The sequence below is a fragment of the Labrus bergylta genome, chromosome 24, assembly GCF_963930695.1.
Source record: "Labrus bergylta chromosome 24, fLabBer1.1, whole genome shotgun sequence".
Lineage (NCBI taxonomy): Eukaryota > Metazoa > Chordata > Actinopteri > Labriformes > Labridae > Labrus > Labrus bergylta.
Window position 1 is genome coordinate 1605088 of NC_089218.1, and position 25357 is coordinate 1630444.

Below are 25357 nucleotides of genomic sequence, written 5' to 3' on the forward strand. Positions count from 1 at the left end.
TCTTTGGATTTTTGCTGCACTCGAGCTCAATAAGAGCTGAGAAACATTTAATTTCTAACATTTCTTCTGTCGTTATTGGCTGTGATGGAAATCTCCTAACACGTCTAAAATAAGCATCTTATTTTAACACCTGCAGTTTGAGTCCAGTTTGGGACCTCTGGTTCATCTTTTCAACCCATTAGGTTTTATATTTCATGTTAAAATACTTTTTTTTTTTATCACGGTACGAGAAAAGTTCCTCTGCAGTGCATGAGTTATGAAAAAGTCAACTATTAATAATATTTTTTCTCTTAAATTATGACATTTCCACCTGACTATAAAAATCAGCCGTTTTTTCACAAGGTTTGGTTAAATGTGAACAAATCAGCTGATTTAGTCTAAATAGTAAAACATGTAAACACATGACTAAAAACAGAAATAACATTATTTATATATTTATTTTTTATATTTGAGATATTTCAGGATTTTATGATGTGCAGCAGATATTTCAGGAGTCGTGCTCTGCGCTTTCCCTCGCGATGAGAAGCTCACACCGAACGTCATTGAATAATCCGCTATTTTAAGAAAACTCGGCTTTACACAGAAATAAAAACGTTATAGTTTAATTAAAAACAAATATCTAGTTAAAGTGGGTTGATCCTTCAATTCGGCATAGAAACAGAACACACAGCCGTAGTAGATCAAATAATAAACCAACAAACTGCTCAGTTTTCTTCAATCAGAATTCACCCGCTCGCGTTATAAGAGCAGCGGTAGCCTCTTAACTAAGTTGTAATTAGACAAACAGAACAGCAGATTTCCACTTACAACAAACGCCGAATTAATGAGTGTACTTTGATTGTAATAATGTGTTGGTGTGCTCTTTCTTGAGCTCCGTATTTACAAGGTAAAGCGAACAACTCTTAAATAGACAGATTGCTAAATGGAGTCTTGACTGCAAGGACGAAGGACGCTGTAAATATGTGAACTCAGACAGAAAATAAAAAAAATTAATGAAAAGCGACCAATTAACGGGGACTCACGGTGAGCTGCTGCGTGAACCTGCTGTCAGTCTGAGGGTCCGAGGAGTCCACTAAACGTCCCCGGAGCCAGTGATGCTGCAGCGGCGTCAGAACTCCGCGGAGATCACGCTAATGGTGGTGCGGGGCTGTGCGGGGAGTGAGGGAGAGGGAGAGAGAGGGAGATTAAAAAAAAGAAAAGAAAAGAAGGAACCTCTGGGAGATGCGAGCCAGGAGAGGTCTTTCCTGACTGCTCTGAAATCTCTATACTCTGATTGGACAGGAGGGGAGAGGTGGGCGCAGAGAAATGAGGCCACACATTGGCGCATTACGCACGAGCACACACACACTGATTGGGCACAGAGGGGGGGTTATTCACCATGTGCAACACAAATACACACTGTACCTAACAATCAGAGAATGGAAATACAAAGATGCATAAAATATAATATATAAATAACATTTTAAATAACAAAAATCCTTCCTATTTTCCCGAAAAGTGTCCGTTTGTTTCTGTATTTTTTAAATATGAGTTTATAAGAATTAGTCACAGTCGCAACAACACAAGAATTTATTTCACAGCTGTTTGTAATGATTCAGATCTCTGTGCTTTTCAGGTGAATTCTACGGAAGCTGATTAGGGCCAAAACATGCCTCTAATTATTTCTCAAATCAGCTTCCGTAATTTTGTATTCTGATGCTCTCAAAGTGACGCTCCTTTATTTATTCTTGTGAAGTAAAATATCTGTGAGGTGTCTGCATGGGACTCGAGCTCCGCTGGACCCGAGCTCAGGTGGACCCGAGCTCCGCTGGACCCGAGCTCAGGTGGACTCGAGCTCCGCTGGACCCGAGCTCAGGTGGACCCGAGCTCCGCTGGACCCGAGCTCAGTTGGACCAGAGCGCCGCTGGACTCGAGTTCAGGTGGACCAGAGCGCCGCTGGACCCGAGCTCAGGTGGACTTCAGCTCTGTGACTCGAGCTCTAATTTAAATCAGACAGGAAGTCCTGCAGTGACTACACTTCTGTTCAAACACTCACTACTGTTCAGATTCCTCTCCTCGTTACTCACAGGACAGGTATGTGTGTGTGTGTGTGTGTGTGTGTGTGACTTCACATTGTACGGTGGCCCGAGGGTGAAAACACATTTAAATGTAAAACATAAACTCAGAAACAGAATGACTCACCGTCTCCCTCTGAGTGAAACATAAGATGTCTTCAGTAGAAGTTTAGACTATATTTATTGAAAACTAGAAATATGGAGACCCAAAGAAAGGTAGCTACTGTCAGGTAAAAAGTTAAATATCAACAACTCCTGAGTCGTGTGAGGCTCAACCTGAGTCTTTCTGAATGGAGTCTGGTGTCTCATTCCCCCAACAGGAACCTGTAGCAGTGACACCCGTGTGGCTCCGCAGTAATGAATCACTGTCTTTATTTCAATAAGTGGATGAAGCAGCTGCTGTGTGCAGAGTCAGAAATAACCTCTGAGGTTTGAGGATGAAAGCGAGAGCGCCCACACGCCGTTCATCAGAGCATTCAACAACGTGAGGGTCTCCATCAGGTCCTGTTTGATCTGACAGAGACCCCCCCCCCCCCCCCCCCCAGTGGATTCACACACAGCGTTTGATGGTCTGATAAACGTGATGCTGGAGGATCGCGCAGAGAGCGGGCGGACATGTTTACATCCTCTGAGGACAGAGTCAGGAGAGAGAGCAGCGGATTGTTAAATACACTCAGGTGTTTGTTCATGAGGGGAGAAATATGCAGAAGTACACGTGCAGTTCTATAAATAGACTCTGAACATGAATATGAAGCAGCTTTCCATGAACAGAAACATCCGTTCATGTTTTCATTAAATCATCTCAACTCGTCTCCGGTCAGTGACCTCACATTATAAAATCCTCCAGTTTTATTCTTTCTGTTAAGAAGGGTTCAAAGTTGAGGTACTATCACCATGGAGGCATCTATGGGGCGCCGATTGTAAAGTTGAGCACACTACAAATAACATTTCTCCTCATTTAGCCCTAAAACATCACTTTTTATTCACAGAGAAATATTTGTGAACTTTGTCATATTTACTTTTATTAATAAAAATATAAGATAATTTCATTGGCAAATATAAATGTTGAATATTTTATCTCAATGTTGAATGTTTTATCTAAATGTTATATACAAGTGTTAAAAATACATTTCCTGATTCTAAATATTTAGCTTTGATCCTATATATTTAGGTACAATTGTAAATATTTATAATCAAAGTTAAATATATAGAACACAAACTCAATATTTAGCTAAGACACTAAATATTGAGCTTTGATTTTTTTCTAAATATTGAGCTTTGATTTCTAAATATTTAGAAAGCTAAATATTTCGAATATAAACTTAATATTTAGAATCAGGACATGTTTTTTACATTTATATATAACATTTAAATATAATATTTAACATTTATATTTGCCAATGAAATTATCTTATATTTTTATTCACAAAAGTAAATATGACAAAAGTTCACAAATATTTCTGTAAATGTGAATAAAAAGTGATTTTTTTGAGGGTTAAATGTGGAGAAATGTTGTTGTTGTTATTTGTAGAGTGTGCAACTTTACAATCGGCGCCCCATAGGCATCAGGTCAGGATGCAGGAATCCAACAAGACTTGAGTTTAGGGAACAAGTTTATTTCTTTTCAAGTAAAGTGAATCATAAGGGTAACAGAAGACACACATGGGAATGAACATCCACGCTGAAAGACAAAATAAAATAATATTAGCATAATGAACAAGTCTAATTACTTTCTGAAAGGAAATAAAGATAAATAAAGTACTTAGGACAAATTAAAGTAGCCTAGATAGTAACTAAAATAGGAGTAAAAGCCACCTTACATTGCTGAGCTGCCGCCCCATGTGAGGATGAAAACATCAGTGTAAGGGAGTGCAGTCTTAAATAAGGAGTAGGCAGGTGAATTCAATCTAATTAATTAGTGACCGAGTGCAAAAAACAACCAATCAAGAGAAGAGAGGAGAGAGTGAGAAACCAGGAAGTGTACTGAAGGAGGTGCAGTAGGAAAAGAGAGGAAGTGAAAGGAAACAGAAATAATAGAGAGCAGGATGGTCGTTAATCAGACCTGTTTTTTTTTATTTTTTAAACCAGGCTGTAAACATGTTCATCTCTGCTGTAAAAACAGGCTTTTTAGAATGGGTGTGTATGTGACTTCCTGTGCTTCTGCAGCCAGCCTCTAGTGGACACTCCAGGAACTGCAGGATGTTACACTTCAGCATCGGCTTCATTTTACAACACTGGTTGAACCGAGGTTGCCGCTTGGTTTGAATCCGACCTCAGCCCTTTGCTGCATGTCACCCCCCACTTTCATAAAACATGTTCTGAATAATCCAGCTCCATGTATCGCCCCCTACTGGCCTGGAGGACTTTTGTCTTATAGCCTCTTTCTGTTGTGCCTCGTGTACCCAAAAAAAACACGATTATCCAAAATAATGCAAAACAAGCGAAAGGACAAATGTTCTACCATCTTGTTTTTGCTGCAGCGAGAAGTGATCATATAAGGACTGGGGGGGAGGAGCTAAAATGGAGGGAGCGGTTAAGAAGGTGCATCTCACAAAAAAACTAAACATTCAACTTCTTGAAGTGTCTTTAAGTGGAACTAAACGGAAAAAGGTGATTTTCTTTGTGACTTGTCAATCACACTTAGCCCCGCCCCCTAACTCCTCCCTTCTTTCTTGTCTATTTGACTCTTAACAGGACTATACTTTACTAAATGAACATCCTGCCGTGTGGAGGAATACCTGCAATGTTGACTGAGGGAATAAGTCAGGTGTGGACAGGTGGACGACCTCCTCCTTTCGCAAAGTTCAGGAGACTTGTTGCAGCTTGGCTCTTTAATCCACTTCCTGCCACTGTTTTTTTGTTTTTTTTTCTCCCATCATCCTCTTCTGTCACCGAGTATCAGCCGGTGAAGAGGCAGGAATGTGGGACGACTAAACGACACAACAGCAGGTAAAGGTGTGTCCTCACCTGTGTGTGTCAGAGATAAAAGGGACAGAATAATGTGGAAGGTTTCTAACGATGAGCTCTGATTACTTTTCCCTCACAGTGAATTATTAATGAGTCCTAATGGGCCGCCGCCGCCGCCGCAGCTCAGATCTGTGTATTGATTGGGTTTTTCTTACCTCTAATCTAATCATAGAAAAGGTTTGAGCAGAGAGAGAGAGAGAGGGGGGGGGATCGTTTGCTTTATCTCTAACAGATCTTCTTACATGTTTTAGAGCTGATGAGTTCACACCGCAGACAATTTGAAGCCAAGAGATTGGAGCTCTGGTGGACGCCATCTTCGTTCTTTAGAAGCCAGAAGTCACAACGAGGTGGCTCCGACTTCTCAGAATTGTTATCAGACTTCTATGGAGTCACTCCTCAAATGCAGAATAAAGATGCAGTTTGTCAGCATTTCCATTCATCCCAGAGTCTCCGTGTTGCCCCCCCCCCCCCCCAAACCAGGACAAGACGCCGGTCTACACGGATCATCGGAGGCGTTGCCTTGGTTACCGCTGATGAGTCACAAGCGTGTTTTGTAGCTGATCTTCGGTCTGATGAGAAGATAGTGAAAATTGGTCGAGTGGAAACGTCTCAGTGTGGGCGTGGGTGGAAAGGACGCAGCTTTGTTTTCATTCTTACAGGGTTTGGATTGAAAAAAGGACGACAACAGGAAACACTCGATGATTCAACTTCCTGTGTTTTATTTTGGCGAGGAAATCAAGATAACGATTAAATACGTCACAGTCAACATTTAGAAAAACTACACTCTGTGTCTCAGATCAGTCAGCTGCGACAGACGTACTCGAGAATAAATAAAAACCAAACGAGCTCGGGTTTTAAAAATACATTTACTTTATTTGAACCTCGGTGGAAACCTGAGTCTCTCTCGGAGTCGAGTCGTCGCCGTTAGCTCGGCCCTTGCTCCTCTTCCTGCCTCATCCTCTTCCTCAGCTGCTCCCCGATGTCGGCCAGAGGATTCATTTTGGCCGAGAGCGTCTTGACGGCGTCGCTGAACCGGCTCGTCTCCGCTTCTCTGCGATCAGAGTGGGAGAAAACAAACGTTCAGACGCGTCATATTTGCAGGATGTTGACGTTTGCATGCAGAAGAAGAAGAAGAAAGTTAGATGCTCACAGGAGTTTGCGTTTGTGTGACTGTTTCATCTGACTGAAGTCTGTGGGCTCGGGTCTCTTCACGGGGCTGCGGGGACGAGACACAAACACGTGACCACGAGGCCTTCACAATAAGAGCTCAGTGAAATCTGACGCCACAAACACTCACACTTTGTTCTTCCTGCTCTTGCGGCGAGCAGCGGGGGCCGTGGCGGCGGTGGGAGCGATGAGCTGAGAGAGCTCCGGCAGAGCGTCGGCCAGCGGCCTCATGTCGCCCACCACGGGCGTGGCTTGGCGGCGAGCCTCGGCCGCCTGGCGCTCCTTGGCCTGTTTGATGGAGCTGATCTCTGAGAGGGGGAGGAAGAGAGAGAGAGGGCGCCGTCAGAGGAAACACGACTTGACTTATTAATCACTTCTGTAGAAACTAAGCTCAGCCGTCATCACGTCTTTGTGCGTCCATATTGATTCTGCGATGGCGTCCGAGTCTGAGTTTTGGCGTTGCAGAAGCATCTGAACACAGCAACAGACGAACGCTTTGTTGCAGCTCTGCAAACATTCCCTCGGCCTTTTAAACGAGCTTGGAAGTTTTTTCTTCCACGCCGCCCCAGAGAGAGAGAGAGAGAGAGCTGTTAAAACCGCCGTCAAACATCGTGTTTTCCACCGCAGCTCGCTCGCGTCGTCCTCTCCGCGTCCGCGATCCCATTAGATCTAATCTCGCTCTCGTTTTTTCTTCTGATTCCTGCAAAGTGTCGGCCGTGTGGAGCCGCTCTCTGGTTTCAGCGGGCGCCATTAGCTCCTAATTATCCCCCGAGCAGGATCTGAGTCGTGTTACTCAGGAGACCCATCGACTCGGCGCCTCGGAGTTCGGTTTCAGAGCCGGTCGCTACAAAAGGAGACGAGTTGGAATCACAGACGGCCGAGAACGTCGCGTTGGGGGGGGGGGGGGGGGGTTAAACGTCATAATTAACCCTGCAGCTTCACTAAGCTCCTCCATGTTTCTCTCTCTGGCCACAGCTGAGGGTCCATCATCCGGCCCACCTCCTCACATTCTGACGGCACAGCGATGTTTGTCTTTCCAACGTGATCGAAATTGTTTAAAGAATCGATTTCTTTTTTTGATGTTAATGAAACAATCGATTCATGAAATATAAAAGTGGACAGAATCACAACTCACTGTGGAGCCATCGATCCCTCCTCTCCTTCATCTTCTCCTTCTTTGACTTCAGCTTCCTCTCCTCTGGACCTGTGAACACACACACACACACACACACACACACACACACACACACACACACACACACACACACACACACACACATTAAATACACAGAGGCACAAACAGATCCTGCAGCTCTACCTCCAGAGAACAGAATAAGCCCCGCCCCCTTTAAAGGAGATGTTGGATTCATGATGAACTGATTAAACTTCCGAGCGCTGTTTAAACGGAGCGCGTTCATCAGTGCTGAGAACAACAGAGATATCTCCACGTATCCCCTGACCCTGATATTCATCACGCGGCGTGTTCCGACAGGCGCTTTTATCCGACTCGTCTTCATCTGTCATCACAAACAGACGAGAACACGCAGAGATAGAAATCTGCTGCTGGAGACTCTCATGTGGGCCGAGGAGCAGGAACATGATCTCTATGGTGTGTGGGGGGGGGGTGTCTTAACCACCGCTGTGCTCCCGACGGTGGCATCGTCTTCCTGCTGGCGGCTGAAATGGAGATCTGTGGTTACCCCCCGCCCCCCCCTCATCCTCCCAGACTTCCTGCACACCTTCAGTATAAACGATAAAGGGGGGGGTCAGGGGAGAGGGGGGGCGACGTGCAGCAAAAGGGGCCGAGGTCGCCCCGCGGTGGCTGCAACGATTCTGTTTATCCATCCCGATATTTGGCGCCTCTCAGATTTCTATTCTTGTTGCCGTGGTAACCAACAAACACCCGGTATCGTTTGATTTCTACGAGATCATATCTAAAAAGTTTAAATTTCTGCTATGTTGACAAAAAAAAAAAAAAATGTAAGGGGAGGAGCCGGCCGTCCCGTCCATGTGAACACGGCGCCGACAACAACAACAACAACATGAATAAAGTGATATCTCTCTGTGTGTCATTAGTGTTTGAATAAAGACGGTGTGTGTCGTCCTTCAGTGTAAAGACCCCCCCTCCCCCCCCCCGCTCCATCTAATCAGAGGTATGGTTTCACAACCAGACCCCCGAGGACAGACCCTGTCTCCTCTTCACGCTGAGGTCAGCTCCCTGAGGACCGCCCCCCCCTCCTCCTCCTCCTCCTCCTCTCTCTCTGATGACCATTTCTTCATCATGTCAGGCAGACCATCATCATCATCATCATCTCTCTCTCTCTCTCGTGAAGTCTTTCTAGTTTTCGACCCGTCTCTTTCTCTGCAGAGCTGTCGTCTTTCCTCTTCATCATAATAAAGCAAGCAGCAGAGCGTGCAGAGAGGGAGATGATGATGATGATGATGATGATGATGTGCATGAGGAGCTGGTGATGATGAAGAGATGAAAATGGGCTCTGGGTGAGAAACTGAAGAGTTATGAAGAGGCGGGGGGGGGGGGGGGGGGGGCTGGATTGAGTTTGCAAAAGCCGTCAAAGCAGAGAATTGTTTTTGATATTCAGCCGCTCTTCCCGCCTCCGTCCATCCCTCTCCTCTTGAGCTGCTGAGACCCTCACCCACGCATCCATCACTTACACACTGCACCATCAAGAAACTACGATATATCCCAGAATCCTGCAGCTCGTCTTCTCACACACTCCTGCACTTGGGACCGCATCACCCCCGTCCTTAATGACCTCCACAGGCCCCCCCCACCCTGTCCATATGGAAAACCTACAGACCCCCCCCCCCCCCCCACTCTCACTCTACATCTCCTACAACCACTAACACACTCTCTTCTCCTGCAGCTTTCATTGGTTTCCTTTAATGAAACGTTGTGTTGTTATGAGCTCATTAAAGAGAGCAGGATGAGAAGAAGTCATCAGAGCGAGGCAGCAGCAGCAGCAGCAGCAGCAGCAGCAGCAGCAGCAGCATCCTCGGTGTCCTCCAGCTGCAGAGCGGGGACTCTGCTGCAGCAGCTGAACCTTGATTTCATGCACGGGCTAAAATTAAACATCGCCTGCTCTATAAATAACATCCAGCTTCGTGTGGTGAGGCTCCGAGCTGCATGGCGTGCTTAGTAACTAGGCCCTCTTCTTCACACACGCAGAGATGTTAACACCCCCCCCCCCCCCCCTTCTTCCCCCCTCCCTCTCTGTGTGAATATACTGTTTGTTTCTGATCCAGTCTCTCTGAAGCTGGAGGAAACATCCAGCTGCTTCATTAGAGCCCAGAAATCCCCCAAAACCTTCCCTGGAGTCTGCAGAGGAGCTGCAGGACGTTTATAACTCTAATACGCCATCTAGTGGACACAGAAGGCAACACAGCACCTCACTGGGACTTAAATGATATCTATGATGAGCACCTTCTGTGCGCAGTTTGTTCATTTCTGCATCATTTCCAGTTAACAGAAACTCTTCTGTGCTCACAGAGCTCCACCCTGCAGAGAGTCTCTTCAGTCCCTGTGAGGTCAGAGGTTCATTTACCTTTCTGAACAGGTGTGGGCACATCTGGAGGGTCCTCAAACTTCAGCGTCTGTACGAGGTTCTCCGGCGTTATCTTAGTGCCGGCAAAGATCCCAGCGGGGAACGAGCTCTCTGCAAGAGTCTGACAGGAAACACATCATCACATCACATCACTCATGAAAAATAACTTCTTTGTGAATAAAATGGATCAATAAATGTAACTCTGAACCCAACATTTTATTTAGTCACTGAGCTGAACTCTGTCAGCTGGAGTGACACAGAGAAATGTTATAACACACCTACCAAAAATAACTGCAACATTTTGGATTTGCAAACAAAACATTTGGAGTCCGGGAACAAAAGTCTGAATTTGAGAGCAAGAAAAAAGTAAGGGCAAGATCGAAAACTGCCCCGGCAAGCCGGTGTTGTTTGTGTCATGCCAGTTTTTCAGCGACATGTGAGCTCTGTTTTCAACACATTACCGTAAGTTCATCGGTATCTGCCGTGACTGATGGCGGTCAGCGCCATGTACCGCTCGCCTCTGACACCGGCAACATCATAATGTTGCTATAAAGTGGCCAATAAAGACAAAAAAATGAACACATTTATGGCAGTAAAGGCCGTAAAGTAAGACAACGGGTATTAATTGACAGTATGCATCATGATGGGGGCTGCCTGGTGTGTCAGTGGTTAGCGCTGTGGCCTCACAGCGAGGAGGTTCCTGGTTTGAATCCCCGTCTGACAGGAGCCTCTCTGTGTGGAGTCTGCATGTTCTCCCGCGTGCACGTGTGGGTTCTCTCCTGCTTCCTCCCACGGTCCAAAGACATGCTGGTTAGGTTAACTGGAGACTCTGAATTGACCGTAGGTGTAAATGTGAGTGTGGCTGGTGATCAGTCCAGGGTGTAACCCCCGCCTCTCGTCCAATGACAGCTGGGATCAGCTCCAGCCCACCACGACCCTGAACAGGAAAAGCGGTGTAGTACTGAGACGAGCGGTGCATGACACTAAACCTCGGACTGGCATGCCACCGGCCACGGCAGACACCGATGAACTCACGCTGCAAAAACTAAGCACACATCTTCTCACTGGAAAACTGGCATGACACAAACAACGCCGGCATGCTCCTGAAGTGGCATGCCCGCAGTTTTTCATTTTGGTGCTGCTGAGAAAAGAATTGGATATTAAAATGACACTGTCAAACTGTTTTGATTTTTGCAAACTCAGATTGAAAATGCAAAAAAAAATTGATTTGCAAGTTTAAACTAAGAAACTGCTTTTAATACATAACTTTGAAATGTATTTGCTGACAAATGTTACAGGGTTAGCTTCCTGCAGTTTATTTATCAAACAACTTATTAACATTTAGAACTGGGCTGTAATTTGGGTTTCAGATTTGGTTTTGTCTTTTTCAAGAGGAGTGAGACATCTAAACAAAGCTGTGATATTAACAGAGTAAAAAGCTACCACGCAGTCTCGGTTCACCTGTCGTTAAAAATCCTCCCACCTGACGGGTTGATTATTAAAAACACACCTGTTTAACATCTGTGGAGGTGTCACTCCTCTTGTTTTCCAGAAGTGGAGGCTTGATGGAGAAAAACGAGGCAGCAGGAGGCTTCTCTGAACCCGCAGAGAGCGCCTCGGATCCCGGCGTGTGCGTGAGGCTGCTCGGCCTGTCGAGCTTCACCGCCTCCTGATGGATCTTCTGACGGACGTGCTTTATCTTTCCAACCATTTTAATTCAACCTTAACAACTTTATATCACGTTAATCTGAGGCAGACGCGCAGCTGCTCCCCGGTGAGTCCACAGCGTGTGATGCTAGCACCGGAAACTGACGTGATGCCTTCAAATTAAGAGTTGGCATTTGTCGCGCTCTTCATATCAAGAGTATCTCTTTGAATTATTATTTTTACATGAATAAAATACAATTATTAAGTATTAATACATTATCACACATAACTTCCATTTGTTACAGCTTCTTCAGTGTTAATATTTTAATTTATTTTATTTTATTTTGGCACATTTTAAACAGCAGGCTAAACGTAGGATATTCTGAAAGGTGTAACAATTGGAGAATAATTATTTAAAACATTTCCTATTACAGTCGTGTGCTCATTTTATTCCGTATTCTATTTTTCACGTATAAAATTGCCGCTCTGATGTGATAAAACAGCTTAATCTGAAAGAAAACCGGAAATGATCATGACAAAACCCGCTGCCTTGACGTTGTTGACATCACAAGCGTGGCTGGTGTTCCGGGTAAATGGACCGATTGGAAACCGATCAGAAAGAAGGTTCCGCTTTGCCTTTAACTCCCAAACGACAATTCTTGAAATCCAAATGTGCCAAAAATCGCTTTAAATTACTTAAAAATTACCTTAATAATGAAATGCCTTAAAATGTTGTTGTTTTGATTTATTGTATTTTTTTTTTACTTGTTTAATCATTTGAACCAAGTTCTGTTATTTTCCTAAGTTAAGTCTGTTTGTTCTGCTTCAAAAAGTTATTAATGTACAGCTTGTAAATGTGTATGAATATAACAATAAAACAATAAAGTAAAAAAATGTAATTGAAAAAGTATTTGGTGTTGAACAATGCAGTTCCCCAAGTGTCCACTAGAGGTTGGCTGCCGGAGCACAGGAGGTGAGCCTGAAATTTAGAGACAGCATTTCCAGCATGGAGACCGCCATCGATGGGACTCCGGCGCCCTCTGCAGGAACAGACGGGTCCGTTCATATTTACAGTCTGTGTTACCGCCACATGGTTTATTTAGAGGCAAATAAATAAATATATATATGTGTATATATATATATATATATATATATTTATTTAGCCAAATTACATCCAATGAAAGATAAAAACAAGTTGCACATTTAAGTGAAAATCTTCTTTATTAGCAGGAAGATGTGACAAATGATTATGGGTTATTTTACAATAAAAAACACATTTAATCACTACAGTACATCTGAATGTTTCTATGTATACAAAAATAGACATATCAAAACACATTTACACAAATGGATAATATGTACATAACACAAAAATATACTAAATGTGTTACATTCTAATTAGCATTAGCTACAACAAGTACTTAGTTAACGTGACAATAGGACCGTGTATTTTATAATTATAGAGGCCTACAACAGTATTCGGATATAGGAGTTGATTGAATGCGATCACAACAGAGCAGTGCGTGTCACTCACTTAGACTGTAACACCGGGAAGGTTGCAGCCGGGGAATAAAAATCAAACTACAATAAGATTGAAGTTATTTATTTTTAGAAAGAGGTGTTTTCCTTCTAATCACAGAATTGACTTAGAAGAATAGCCTATCAGTGGGGGTCTTGATCGGTCTTGATTTAAAATCTGGAGTCCATCCAGTCTGAGACCGAGACAAAATGCTTTCAATTCCTAAGACCTTCAAAAAGTGGTCTCCAGATCAATCATGAATCACAGGCTGATCTCGAGTCCCACAATACTGCTCTGATCACACTTTTAGAAAACACTTTCAATGTAATTTGGTTCCTGCAGGTTCAAACACTGGACTACATTTCCCAGCCAGCTAACTGTCAGGCTGTCTGAAGCTTGAAGAGAATGTTTGCACATTAGGGAAAGTGAAAGCAGAAGACTGCAGGATGAAGTGCTTTTTGTCAAAGAAAAATACTTCAAGAAAGTACGTCCTGATCTAAAGATAACGGTGGCACATTCTTCTCTAAAACACGGACAAGATACTTAAAACATGAGCAGCCGAGTTACACACATTACAACGCACAAAACTAAAACATGCATACTATACAAGAACCTTTAAACATTTGGCGCAGTAATAATTCACATCAAATAAGACTAATAATAATAATAAATTCTACTTCAGAAGGTGTACTTTCTGTCGCAACGAAGGATTCTATGTGAATCATTTTAAATGAACTTTGACTCATTCGAGGTCTGTGATCCTGAGGTGCACAAATAAGGAAGAAGGAGGAATACTGGTTCCATCTTTGGACAGGAGGTGGATGTGACGATAACCTGAGAACACAAAACAAAACCACAGGATGAGGATCAGAGCTGCGTCCTTCTCATGATCCGTAAATCTGATGATTATTTATCAAACATGGAAGTATGTGGGGATGCAAAGAACACTAAAGACAATGTCAGAGAAGGAATTTCTATTCCTCAAAGTTATGAGTCAGCATGAATTTGATGCACTACAAACCTTGTAGTTTGATGTTCTAGGTAGCAGAGACAAGAAATACAAGGCTTCCATTTGGAGACATTTCTGCACTGGACACTTTTGCCCTTTAAAACAGATTTCCCTCTGCTTCCCTCAGGTTTGAGAATACAATTTCTTATTAGCTGAGAGTTATTGGTATTTAAATTTAAAGTTGTAATCATTTGCAAATCTGACAGTTTCCAGCCTTACCTTGCTGCATGCAGCTCAGAGGGAGAGTATACTGCCCCACAAAGTCATTCTTAGACGTCTTGTCGTAGTCTTCCACCACAAAGCGCACCATGGCCAGCTCGGGGGTGTGGATGGTGAACCGCAGAGTGTCGTACCACACGGGGTTGAACCCTGCAGGAAGGATTAACCGTTTAATGTCTGCACAATGCTGCTGTTCATACCTGTCTGATAAAGCTGTTTTTCTGCTGTTAATTTTAATTGTTGCATCCCTCTGGGATTTATTCTTGGTCCCCTACTTTTTTAATGCTTCTTGCAGAACAATCCAGTTTCTGGATGATGTGTTATGCTGATGACACACAGCTTTATGTGTCTAATCTCTGCAGTTTAGAGCTCACATGCCTCAGGGACTATACATGCTCAGTGTCCAAGAATGAATAATTAATGATCTTTTATGGTTTAATGTTTGGTTTGATCTATCAGTGACTCTAGTGGACCACAACATCTTCTTTACCGTTGTTCTCAATGTATCTGGTCTCCTGCTTGCACTGATCGGCAGGAACACCGTGAATCTCCACCCGGACCAGAGGATCCACTATAGAGTCCTCTTTGATGTTGACTTTGGGCAGCTGCTGACCGCTGATCACCTGAAACACAGAAACACGAGAATGAAACGGCTATAAAGGTCTACATGTTGTCTTCTTGTCTTTGGGGTTTCTACCTGTATGGTGAGAACGACAGGATGGTATCCTTCTCGTTTTTCAGGTGTCTCAGGGTCAAATCTTTTCTCTGTCCTGCTCATAAAAGGTGGCTTCAGGACGTAGCCACAGCCACCGTTCTGACTGAACAGTCCGTCGTTCAGATCCATCCCCTCCCCCGCTGTCTGAAAATTCAACGCAACTGAATAAAAGAAAGAGAAACAACGTTTAGTGTGTTTTTCCAAAAGTTGTTCAATTATTCCATTTGGTCTTCAATAAAAATTATTTAGAGCAAATCTTTCTGTCATCTTTTGACCCATCACAGCATTTCATAATGCATATGATTTCAGACGATGTGTCTTCCAGTTTTAATCACCAATTTGGCACCCAGCGTTCCACATTTCCTGAGGATTGAAATTGGAGGAGTCCGTTCGGAAGCCGCTGGGGTAAACTCTGGTCAGATGCCGGGAGTTATGGAGCACAAATTCCGCCCCTGAATGAAAGATAATATTAGAAGTAAACTTACAACCCAACCCATATATAAATGTCTCTACGTATGTGTTACAGTAAAAAAGATTGATCAGACTCACCTGCCTCTCTGAGGTGCTTGCGGGCCTTAGACTCAGTGAAAGAGGTCACCTCATAGAACTTGGAGTGAATCCGGGAGTGTTTGAAGCTGCTGAAGTGGACGCTTTTACAGTAAACCACACAGTCTGACAGCTCCTTGGAGAGACGCTGCTTTGACTTCTGTGGACAAAGGAAGATAAAGCATAAACGATGGATAAATAATGTAAATAAATGAACATGAAGCCATGACAGGCGAGACTTCTGACTATGAGGGGAACACTAAGAATCAGACAGGTCCATTTATTTCACAATTAATGCCAAGAGACTTCATTAGTACGTCTGAATTGTAGGGAGATCCCAAACCTAATGACCCAAAGACACATCCTAACCAATAAGGGCCATAAACACACCAAACGCTCATTGTTGTCACATCACATGGCCGGGTAAACCCCTGCAGTTCAGAGGAATCCTTTCATGGGTGGATGGACTGGGCACATTGAAACCTTGAGTTAACCTTCTTTTGAATTGTGTAAGTGATACTCGAGCGCTTTGCCAAGCAGGAGCAGGCGAGCTGCCAGGCAGGGTAGCTTCCATGATGTCGAGATCACAGGTGTGGCAGTCCCCAACAGCACAGCGGCAGAGCATCTGTGCATGCACGCCTGCCTGCGTCCACATGAAAGATGATCCAGCTGGACTACCCAGGCCTACCTCAACCTCCCCCCATCGACCAGACAGCAAGACACCCACACCATCACTAGAGGCACCGCTGAGCTCACATCACTGCCAGACTCGACGCTGGCCTCACCTCTGGTGACCGTGTTGACAGCAGTCCCAGTGTGGCATTTCAGCTTCTCGAATGCTTATCAATAAACATGACTCTAAGTGCCCAACGATTCCTTTACACACCTGGTTTGCTGCACCCAAAGTAGACGCACATTCAACATCAAACAGTAACAGCAGTACAAATCCATTTGACATCTACAGTATGCATGAGGTGTATGAATAACAGTGAAAGGTCGAAGAAGGACGTCTCCTCCCGGGTGGAAGTACCAAGAAGTCTTCAAAGAGAGCAAGCCCAGGAGACATCCTGTTCAGATGTTTGTGGAAATAACTGAATTCAGCCATGATCGAGGTTACCCTCACTCATGAACAAAAGAGACTCACTTCCCACCTGGAGGAGGCGATCCACCTTTTTCCAGCAGAGAACTCTACACTAAACTGCTGATCCTCCAAAGCCATTGCGTTATTAAGACTGCATCCTAAACAGGGATCTGTGCATTTGTAACTTGCAGACTGGATGCATTAACCTTTTCTCTGGTCGTCCTAGTTGTGCTTCTGTAAGTCTTCAGCTTGTTCAGAAAGCATCAGCTTGTCTTTCTTCCCCGGTCACCTGTGCAAGCTTGAGCTGAATTTAAGTTTCTGACTTTGACATGAAGGGCTGTGCACCATCTCACCTGTCAGAGCTGTTTTTACATTGAACATGCTGGTCTGGCCTCCAGGTCTTTTCCATGTTGACTAAATATGAGCTGGTATCAGTTTGTTTGTGTACCATGCTCGTGTGTACGGATGTTTTGCCACCAGTGTAACTTCTGAATGTAGGACTCCTCATTCGTTTTTTTTTTATTTTGGAGTCTTTTTTCATTTACAAGGTCTTTAAAGGTTGCAGTGTCCGTTTAGATAAACACCTCAGAGACTCTGTTTCAGTATTTAGCAGCAGAGGCCATTAATGTCTATAATGAGCTCTGTTCAGGGTGTCAAGTGTCCAATTCTAGAGGAGGCTGTCCAAACTTCACCTCATACTCTAAGCCTGCTCAGGCCTGGCAACAATACGATCTTATTCTCCTTCCTTTTTTATGATGACTTGATTAAAGTGGTTGATTTCATAAGAGCTGTGAAGCCTCATAAATATCTCTTTTCCTTCCTGATAGTTCACTGAGGTTCACCTCCGCTCAGGCCGGCTGAGTGTCATGAGTGTGATCTCGCTGTTGGAGCATCGTCTCTGCCTCTCTGCTCTTACGGTGTAAACAGATCACCCTATCTAGCACCCAGTGTCTGCTCCCTGCCCTTCAATCCTCTGGATTTTTCATGAGGGATGACAGAAGTTTATGCAATCCTTTTCCGCTGGATGAAAAGGTGAACAGATTTCCCCTCTCAGAGTGTCACCCGCATTCTTTGTCTTCTGGTTTTAATTCTGGGATAAAGTTTGGCCAACTGCTCACACAAAGAGCATCATTAATGCCATTCTTTATGTTACAAACAAGATCCAGACTAACGGGTACCTAAAAACAAACACATTTCAAAGAGTTCCCGTCAAACAAAAGTTTCAGGTTTCCTTTTAACAGCAGCTAGCTGACCTTCAAACAGAACAAACATGTATCTTAATAATCAGCTGCTTAAGGATGTCTTACGACTCAGCGAAAGGGAACCTTAAAACTAAACCTTAAAACAGCCCCTGATGGGTACCTCAGGAAACGCTCGTGTGAGTTAAACAGAAGGGAGATGGGAACCTTTAAACAACAAGCATGGGTAACGGTACCTTAAGCCCGATGCTGTAGCATACTTCAAAACGGGTTCTTAAAGGTAAGTAAAACTGGCAAAGACAATGTAAGGGTCAACAAAGCTAATGGTTAAACTAGCTTAAAACCCACACTAAAGGTTTATTAAAACATACTCCTAACTGTTCCTTAAAACTGCAACAGGGTTCCTGAAAACAATCTCTCGAGTACCTTATCTCAAAACATACACAAAGAAAAAATTATTTGTGCTGAAGATGATCATAAACAGAATCCTCAAACAGACTCCAAAAAACTAAAACTTGCACCAAAAGAACTTTAAAACTGATGCTAAGTGGTACCTTCAACCAAACGGAAACCAGTTTCTTAAAACACTAAAGAGTTATTTTTAAATAAACACAAAGGGTACCTGAAAACAGACTCTAAATATCCCAGTATAACCACAGAGTTAACCTGAGTAACAGGTTCGACAGGTAGAATTAGGGTTGAATAATCTGGAGTGTCTAAATGAAGTCAATCAAAATCAGAATTTAATCAACAGGAGTGACTTTATTTTGGGTTCATCAGGTTGATCTGTTTACTGGTCCATTTAGGCATTAAAACCCCCGCCCTGATTCACCTCAGCGTTTCATCATCAGTCTGAGATAGTGGATTCTGATTCAGTACCAGGCTCATCCGACTGTGAACAATAAGCCGTCTGGGTCATAAAAGTTCATCTCCGTGTGTGAGACAAGCCGACTTACCTTCAGCCTGCGACACACACTCTCTCTGTGGACGTTCTCTTCGTCGATTTCAGCGACCTCGTCTTCATCGCTGACCTCTCCAGTCTGCGAGTCTTCCGCCGTCCCGTTGTGGTGACTCTCCTCCAGGCCGCCGATTTTCTTCGCTTTCAGCAGAATCTTCCCCTTTAAATCCTGACAGGGAGAAGAAGAAGAAGCAGGTGTTACATTACTGTACCTTGCAGAACATGGCTGTAGCTGATCTACCTCTGGCCGTCATATCTTGGAGTATCTTTGAATTTAACTTTAGGGCTATGAAAGGGTTCTGCTGCTATTATTTTTAAAATCTTAGAAGCTTGCATACACTGCAGTGCAGGTTTTCCCCAAGTCTTACACAACGAGTGACCTCATTTAATAAAGTCAACAAATATAAAACATATTGAAACAAGAAGTGGACCTTCACTTGTCGCTTGAAAACGAGGGGTTAATGTTTTATTACGCTGAACATGTTGTTCTGGTTAGGTGACAGATCCATGAAATTGGTGAAAGTCAAGCGAGTTATCCTGGATTGGAGGATACAGGTGACTACTCCTGATTTGATTGTGTTGGGAAACAGAGTGGGGGGTTTTAGGACAATAGGCTACACTGCTCACCTCAGGAGACGGCAGCCCGATGGGGGCCTTTCCATCCAGTGTGCTTTTCAGCAGTTTATCACCAAGGATGTGGTTGAGGTGTTGGGCCATGACTCTCTGCTGCTCAACACTGCAGTGGTTCTCGATGGAGAGGATGACTGGATACTCAGATACCTGGACGGAGGGGAGGAAAGGGAGTGAGTGAGTTTGTAATTCTACACTGTGAAGCATTATCATTGGGGAAAGCTAATATGCCTGCTGCCATACACCTGTGGGTTGTGCTTGGCTAGCTGAACGAGCAGCAGATGGATGGACAAGGGGTCATGAGGGAACAATATTCAGTTGCAGACGGATGCGCATACACTGCACACTCTGACAAGCATGTGAACCTGGCAGCTGTACACTTTGGCATGAGGCGGGCAGATCCCCTGGCTGGCTAACTGTCTTAAGCTTTTGGATTATGTCTTGGATATAATTGCTCCGTTGGACTCCCTCGTATAAATTACCAATGAGACGCTAAGCGATGTGTTGATACAGCTTCACAGGACAATCACAGTGAAAACAGGTCCAGTGTCAGCCTGAGGGGTCAACAGAACATACCTGATGTTGGACTGTTTTCCATTTGACTGTCAGTTTTCAAGAAATCAACAGTACCATGTCAATGAATAAAATAATTACCTTATTAAGCGCTATCATCTTAAAGTACAGGCGCATCACAAAAATAGTGATATTACAAAGTAACTCCGTCTCTACGCTGATGATACCATGTTATATTCCTCCATGCATGCATACAGATATTCTCTTCTGTAATCACAGATTGCTTTGAACTCCAGAAGCTGGAGCTGGTCTTAAACTGGTACTGAAACCCGGCAACACAAAGTACATGATCTGTACAAAGCAACACTGACATTTTCAATTTTTTTCTGCTCTTCTGCGAATTTGTTAAACTTGATCTAGTCAGACTAATCATGATTGGTTTGATGCTTTGTTTTTGAATACATTTTTCTAATTTCAAGCTTTGGAAAGAAACAGCTTTGGACTAAAACTGTAACTTTTTTAACCTTGGATATAAATGATATTGCCACATAATTAGAAAATGGCAGAATTTGATGTTATGCTGATGAAACAATGTTTTATCTCTCTAGCCTCAAATGACCGACTGCTTTTATGCTAAACAAACAATCTCGAGCTCGTATTAAAATGGTACTGAAATGCTGCAAACTCATTATATTTTCAATGATGAACACATGACCACATTTAACAAAGACATTGAATTTAGTCAATGATAAAGATACGTCTACATGGCTGAATCTAGAGACAGGATTGGTTTAAAGAGACAAACATTTGTGTGATGGTCTTGGTTTGGAATCTGTTGGCCACAAATCACGATAATGATCTGTTTGCACATAAAAGGTTCAAGGTGAGAAGGATCATCAGAAAACGGCCTGACTTGATCAAGACGCCTGTGTTCAAACATCCGCTTTTGAGAAGATTTTATGGTACAAACTCCTTGGGAACATTTCTGGCTGTTACCAGCAAAGTGAGACAACCAGACAGGACAGGTGACGCTACCTTGAAGGCGTAGTTGCCCACTGCGTTGACCACATCCTTGAAGAGTATCTTGGAGGTAAAGGTGTGTCCATGATACACGATGGGCTCTCCGTTCGCACCGTCCCAGCAGTCTACCTCGACACAGCGACAGCCTCGACTCAGAGCTCTGAGCAGCAAACACAAACCTTTCAACAATGAGTTCTGCTTTGGTTCAAGGGTCACAGGAGGGAAGAAGATACAGCGACTTTAGGATATCAGACTGATATTTGCTGAACAGAACTAATCATTTTAATACATTAAAACCAGTCCTTACTTTCTGATTAATGAGGGTTTAAACTGATTATGGTTGGAAGATTAATTCATGGCGACCTTTCAGCGGATCTCATTACCCGTGAGAGGCTAAATGGAGCGTGGAGAACACACTGGGTGAGGGATTATCACCGAGTGAAACCCTGATACTATTTTTAAATGGTTTGGACATGAATTTATATCAAATTATTTTCTTAAGTATTCTGAATTATCACGAGAAACAGTTTGGTGATAGCTGCAGAGGTCGCCCTGGTGAGTCAATGGCTTTGGCGAATTCTAGGTTCATTCCACCAAAGGGTAATACCAAATTGTTACCGTCTAGTTGGCAGGTTACCAGTTTGCTTGCCAGACTTTTGCAGTGACCAGATCAGAGCAGAGCGTTATCACCTGATGTATCCCTCCACACTGCTGTGTCCTCGCAGCTGGTCCTCCATCAGGTAGGTGTTGTGGGAGGAGGAGATGAGGTACTGGCACAGAGGCCGGGTCATGTCCTGGAAGATGCCTCGCTGCTGTGGGTTGAAGATGGATCCCTCAGTCGAGCCGAGGTACATCAGGAAGCCGTCAAATGTCATGGCATTCAGCAGCTTGGCTGGGGACAGGAGACAGCAAGGGGAGGGTCAGAAAGAGTCAGACTTCATACCCTCCTCTTTATTTTCCATAGAGTTGGACCGTCCTCGTACCTGCGTCAGAGGGCTCATAGCGTTCGATGAGCTGGATGGCGTGCTGCTGGATGTCGCCCCCTTCCAGCTGCTCCCCTCTCAGGAAGTCCTCCAAGTCGCTCTGGGAGAACTTTTGGCCATCTGATGAGAACTTTTGGAAAACCGTCAGAACATCCTCCCGCTGGGTCAGCATCTTGTAGAAGAGCACAAACTCGTCGTCCTCCAGCGTACTCGACTGGGACTTATCAGCCATCTGAGAGACAAGAAGGAAACACGCTTTGACTCGATGGTTGGACCTCAGGCTGGTCCCGGGGGAAAATAACGAACGCTGAAATCACAACAACAAACAGCAGATACGTTTAAAGGCTGGTACCGTGAAGAGTCGATGAGCGTGGTGCTCGTTCATGTCCACGTTCATCATCTTCAGTAGATCTTGCACTTCCTTGAAGTTCATCCTGCCGTCGTTGTTCTTGTCCGCCTTCTTGAACCAGTCGCCAATCCATCTTTAACGCCACTTAAGGAAAGATTCACATTCACGATCCTTCTTATGAACTTTTAAAGAGATACTTGATTAAGTCTTAGAATCTGTCCTTTTTACACAAACAAACTGACAGAGATTATTTTAACCTTTGTCACTTTGTTGGCAAAGTCACCTACGACCCCTTCTTACACTCACTAGATGAAATCAGTTCAGAGATGTACAACACATGAACATCACTAGAGTGTGACATCAGAGGAAACTGGTGAAAGATACTGGTCTAGTTTCTCCCTCTCCCCCATGTTCTCCAGGCTCTCGATCAGCTTCCTCATGCCTCTGATCCAAGTCTGCGCCTCCTCTGCCGACTCTGCCACCAGATCCAGGTTTCCCCGGCGACCGCGAAAGACCACCGTAAAGCATCGGTCGGCTGGGAACTCATCGGCGATGCTGACTAGGACCTCAGACTGGTGGCCCTCTCGTATCGCCTCCACGTCGCCGACTGAAACTGGAAACAAAGTCCGACATGAGGGGGAGAAAACTCAGCTGAATGCAAAGAATACATTGCCAGAAACCAGCAAAATAAAGAACTGACAACTGAGGTCAGGGCCTCCTGAGGGGACCTGGTCTGGTTTTACTCCCCTTACAGGGAAAGTCTGCACTGAACGACCGAACATCGGGTAAACCTTGTTGCATCTATCCACCACTGTACTGTACTGACGTCATGTGATCTTACATGTGGAGTGGGCGTTGCCGGCCTTCTTGGACTGGTACCAGATGGTCATGCAGTCGTCCTGCAGTTTGAAGTAGCGTTGTTTCTTCCAGGTACGAGACTTGATCTTCCTCATCACCGTCCCCACCAGCATGGACTGGAGGTTATCGTCCCCCCTGAAGCCTGAATGTGGAGGACGTTATCGTAAAGGTTAGTATGATAGGACAGGGTTAACCTCTAAAGACCCTGTAGATGTAGACGTCTTCTTTGTACTTAAAGTCATCAGTCAGGCGTCTGAACTCAGGAAGTTTAAGCTCTTGTTGTGTTCAGTTTAATATTATAATCAGAGACTCACGGAGGACGCTCCCTGTGGACGCCATTCGTTGTTTTCTCACTCGTCTGCCATCTGAGAAGAAGAAGACGTCGTCACAGAGTGGAAGTTTAGAAAAGAGAAACTTCAGGGGGCGCTGGAGTCTCATCGATGGCGGTCTCCATGCTGGAAATGCTGTCTCATCCTAACTTTGAGTCAACCTAACGACAGGCTGAGAGCTGGAGCTGAGGCGGGTTTTAAACCTCCTGACAAACCGTTACACCGCGCCCACCTGTCAATCAGGTCAGCTACACGCCTTATTGTGAATAACTCTTATCCTTCATCAAATCAAAACTGATGAGTCATCAAAACATTCACCCCCCGTACAGTGTGTGTCCATCGAGACATGAGCTAATCACACCTATTTGGTTTTTTGAACCAGGCTGTAAACATGTTCATCTCTGCTGTAAAAACAGGTTCTGTGCTTCTGCAGCCAGCCTCAGAGTTTCTCCTGCATGCTTGGATCTGTAAACAACATTAGAACTTCTGTTCTGTGCAGTTTAACAGAACCAGTCAGGGTTTAGAGACCCCCGCCCCCCTTGTGTTTCTGTCCCCGGGATGAGCTCACTAATCTGACCTGACGCTCTCTCTCGCTGCTCTGTTGTGGTTTTTTTTAGCTGTCCTGCACTTTTGTTCAGTTTCTCTGAGCCCACTAATCTCCCCCAAATCCTCGCCATTCCTCTCACTGACCACCTCAACTAACTCGGCCACTCATTCCAGGACTAAAAAAGATCATAACAGAACTTTGAAGCACTTTTTCTTTGATTCAAATTTAAAATGAAAACTAAAGAGTCTCTGAATGCTATTCAAACTGAGGTTTAAAAGGAAACAGAGAGATTTCTTTACGCTGAATAAACAGCTGATAAGATGCACAACACACAGGATGAAATGGATTCAAGCTGCTTTTAGTGAAAACAAGAATTATTGTCTACAGAGACGACAGGTCAGCGGCCACATACAAACACAGATGATTTTAAAATGACAAAAATCTGCAGAAATAACAAACATCATCGTGCAGAAAGTCATCTCAGTTCTGCAGAGGAAAACGCTGAATTCTCTTTTTTTAAAAATACCTTCAGGTTTGTTTGAAATTCTAACTGGAGACGTTTATATGATGTCAACAGAGAAGAGACACCCAGCAGAACATGACACGACGGGTTTGCAAACAAATCAAAAAAATAAAAATCATGAAAAATGTAAAAGACGTTTTTTAAATGTAAACTCTAAAGCTTTAAAATCATCACGGAGGCATCGCTCTGTGTCAACCTGACCATGTCTTGGTGTTCTGAGAGAGAGAATTCATATGTTTTTATAAAACTCAGACAGTAAAGGGTTGGATAAATACAAAAAAAACACACAAGACAGAAAGTGAAGCTAAAGTTTCATCCTGACATTTTCTTTTAGAATCATTAGGAGGGAAACAGGTGAAAACAGGTGAAGCGATCATTATAAACATACATGACTTAAAGGTGGTAAACACAGAGGGTATATAAGAGTCTGACCTGCTGTAGGATCATGTCTCTGTGGCGGTCTCTGCAGGATCAGATCGTCCTGAGAGCTGCTGTCTGCACGGCTCGCTGCGAAACAACTGAACACAGAAACAGCTCACCTGTCCACCCTCGCCCCTCCTCCCCCCTCTTCTCATCCCTCCTCCTCCTCTCTCTACTCACCAATCCTCTCTCTCTCTACTCACCCCTCCCCTCCTACTCACCTCGACGATGACATGATGACGATAAAGGTGACAATGATGAAGATGAAGACGATGATGGTGATGGTGCGTGGGTCTGATTTGTACAGCATTCTTGTACCTATATCTCACACACACACACACACACACACACACACACTCAGACGTTTGTGTGGATCTTCAGATTGTGTTCATGTGTGTTCTTCCCTCTCAGGTTCTGACACATTAATAATCCACAGCAGCAGCTCAGCTTCCACGCTCAGGTTACACCCACACACACACTCACTCACACACACTCACACACTCACTCACACACACTCACTCTCACACACTCACTCACTCTC

General features: G+C 44.1%; 2 protein-coding genes across 3 annotated transcripts; both read right to left on the bottom strand.

Moving 5' to 3' along the window:
• Positions 1-5719: 5719 nt before the first annotated feature.
• slx9 (SLX9 ribosome biogenesis factor) lies at positions 5720-11564 on the bottom strand. The gene is made up of 6 exons (XM_020652347.3): positions 11262-11564; positions 9752-9872; positions 7324-7392; positions 6319-6496; positions 6172-6237; positions 5720-6072 (listed from the first exon to the last, which is right to left on the bottom strand). Exons 1-6 carry the CDS (start codon positions 11460-11462, stop codon positions 5946-5948), a joined length of 762 nt encoding a protein of 253 aa, XP_020508003.1. The 5' UTR covers positions 11463-11564; the 3' UTR covers positions 5720-5945.
• A 1036-nt stretch (positions 11565-12600) lies between these two features.
• Positions 12601-24929, bottom strand: plcd4a (phospholipase C, delta 4a). 2 transcript variants are annotated; one of them, XM_065952068.1, is made up of 16 exons: positions 24829-24929; positions 23312-23362; positions 22981-23139; positions 22524-22752; positions 22143-22272; positions 21791-22022; positions 21498-21699; positions 20823-20967; positions 19272-19424; positions 18643-18813; positions 15410-15566; positions 15196-15312; positions 14843-15021; positions 14636-14768; positions 14146-14295; positions 12601-13751 (listed from the first exon to the last, which is right to left on the bottom strand). In XM_065952068.1, the coding sequence occupies exons 2-16, from the start codon at positions 23334-23336 to the stop codon at positions 13660-13662; spliced, it is 2274 nt and encodes a 757-aa protein (XP_065808140.1). In that variant the 5' UTR covers positions 23337-23362; positions 24829-24929; the 3' UTR covers positions 12601-13659. The 2 variants fall into 2 exon arrangements, with proteins under 2 accessions (XP_065808140.1, XP_065808139.1); XM_065952067.1 differs by lacking the exon at positions 24829-24929 and having other exon boundaries at positions 23312-23725.
• Between the last annotated feature and the right edge of the window lie 428 nt (positions 24930-25357).

Bases quoted from the DNA above. Each gene is read 5' to 3' on its own strand.
- slx9 (XM_020652347.3), bottom strand. From the start codon at position 11,462: ATGGTTGGAAAGATAAAGCACGTCCGTCAGAAGATCCATCAGGAGGCG. The intron at 9,873-11,261 runs GTGTGTTTTTAA...GTTTCCTGTCAG, and splicing joins CCTCCACAGATGTTAAACAG to ACTCTTGCAGAGAGCTCGTT. The intron at 7,393-9,751 runs GTAAATGAACCT...GTGTGTTCACAG, and splicing joins GCCCACACCTGTTCAGAAAG to GTCCAGAGGAGAGGAAGCTG.
- plcd4a (XM_065952067.1), bottom strand. From the start codon at position 23,435: ATGAGACTCCAGCGCCCCCTGAAGTTTCTCTTTTCTAAACTTCCACTC. The intron at 22,023-22,142 runs GTACCAGCCTTT...CTTGTCTCTCAG, and splicing joins ACGCTCATCGACTCTTCACG to ATGGCTGATAAGTCCCAGTC. The intron at 21,700-21,790 runs GTACGAGGACGG...TCCTGTCCCCAG, and splicing joins CTATGAGCCCTCTGACGCAG to CCAAGCTGCTGAATGCCATG.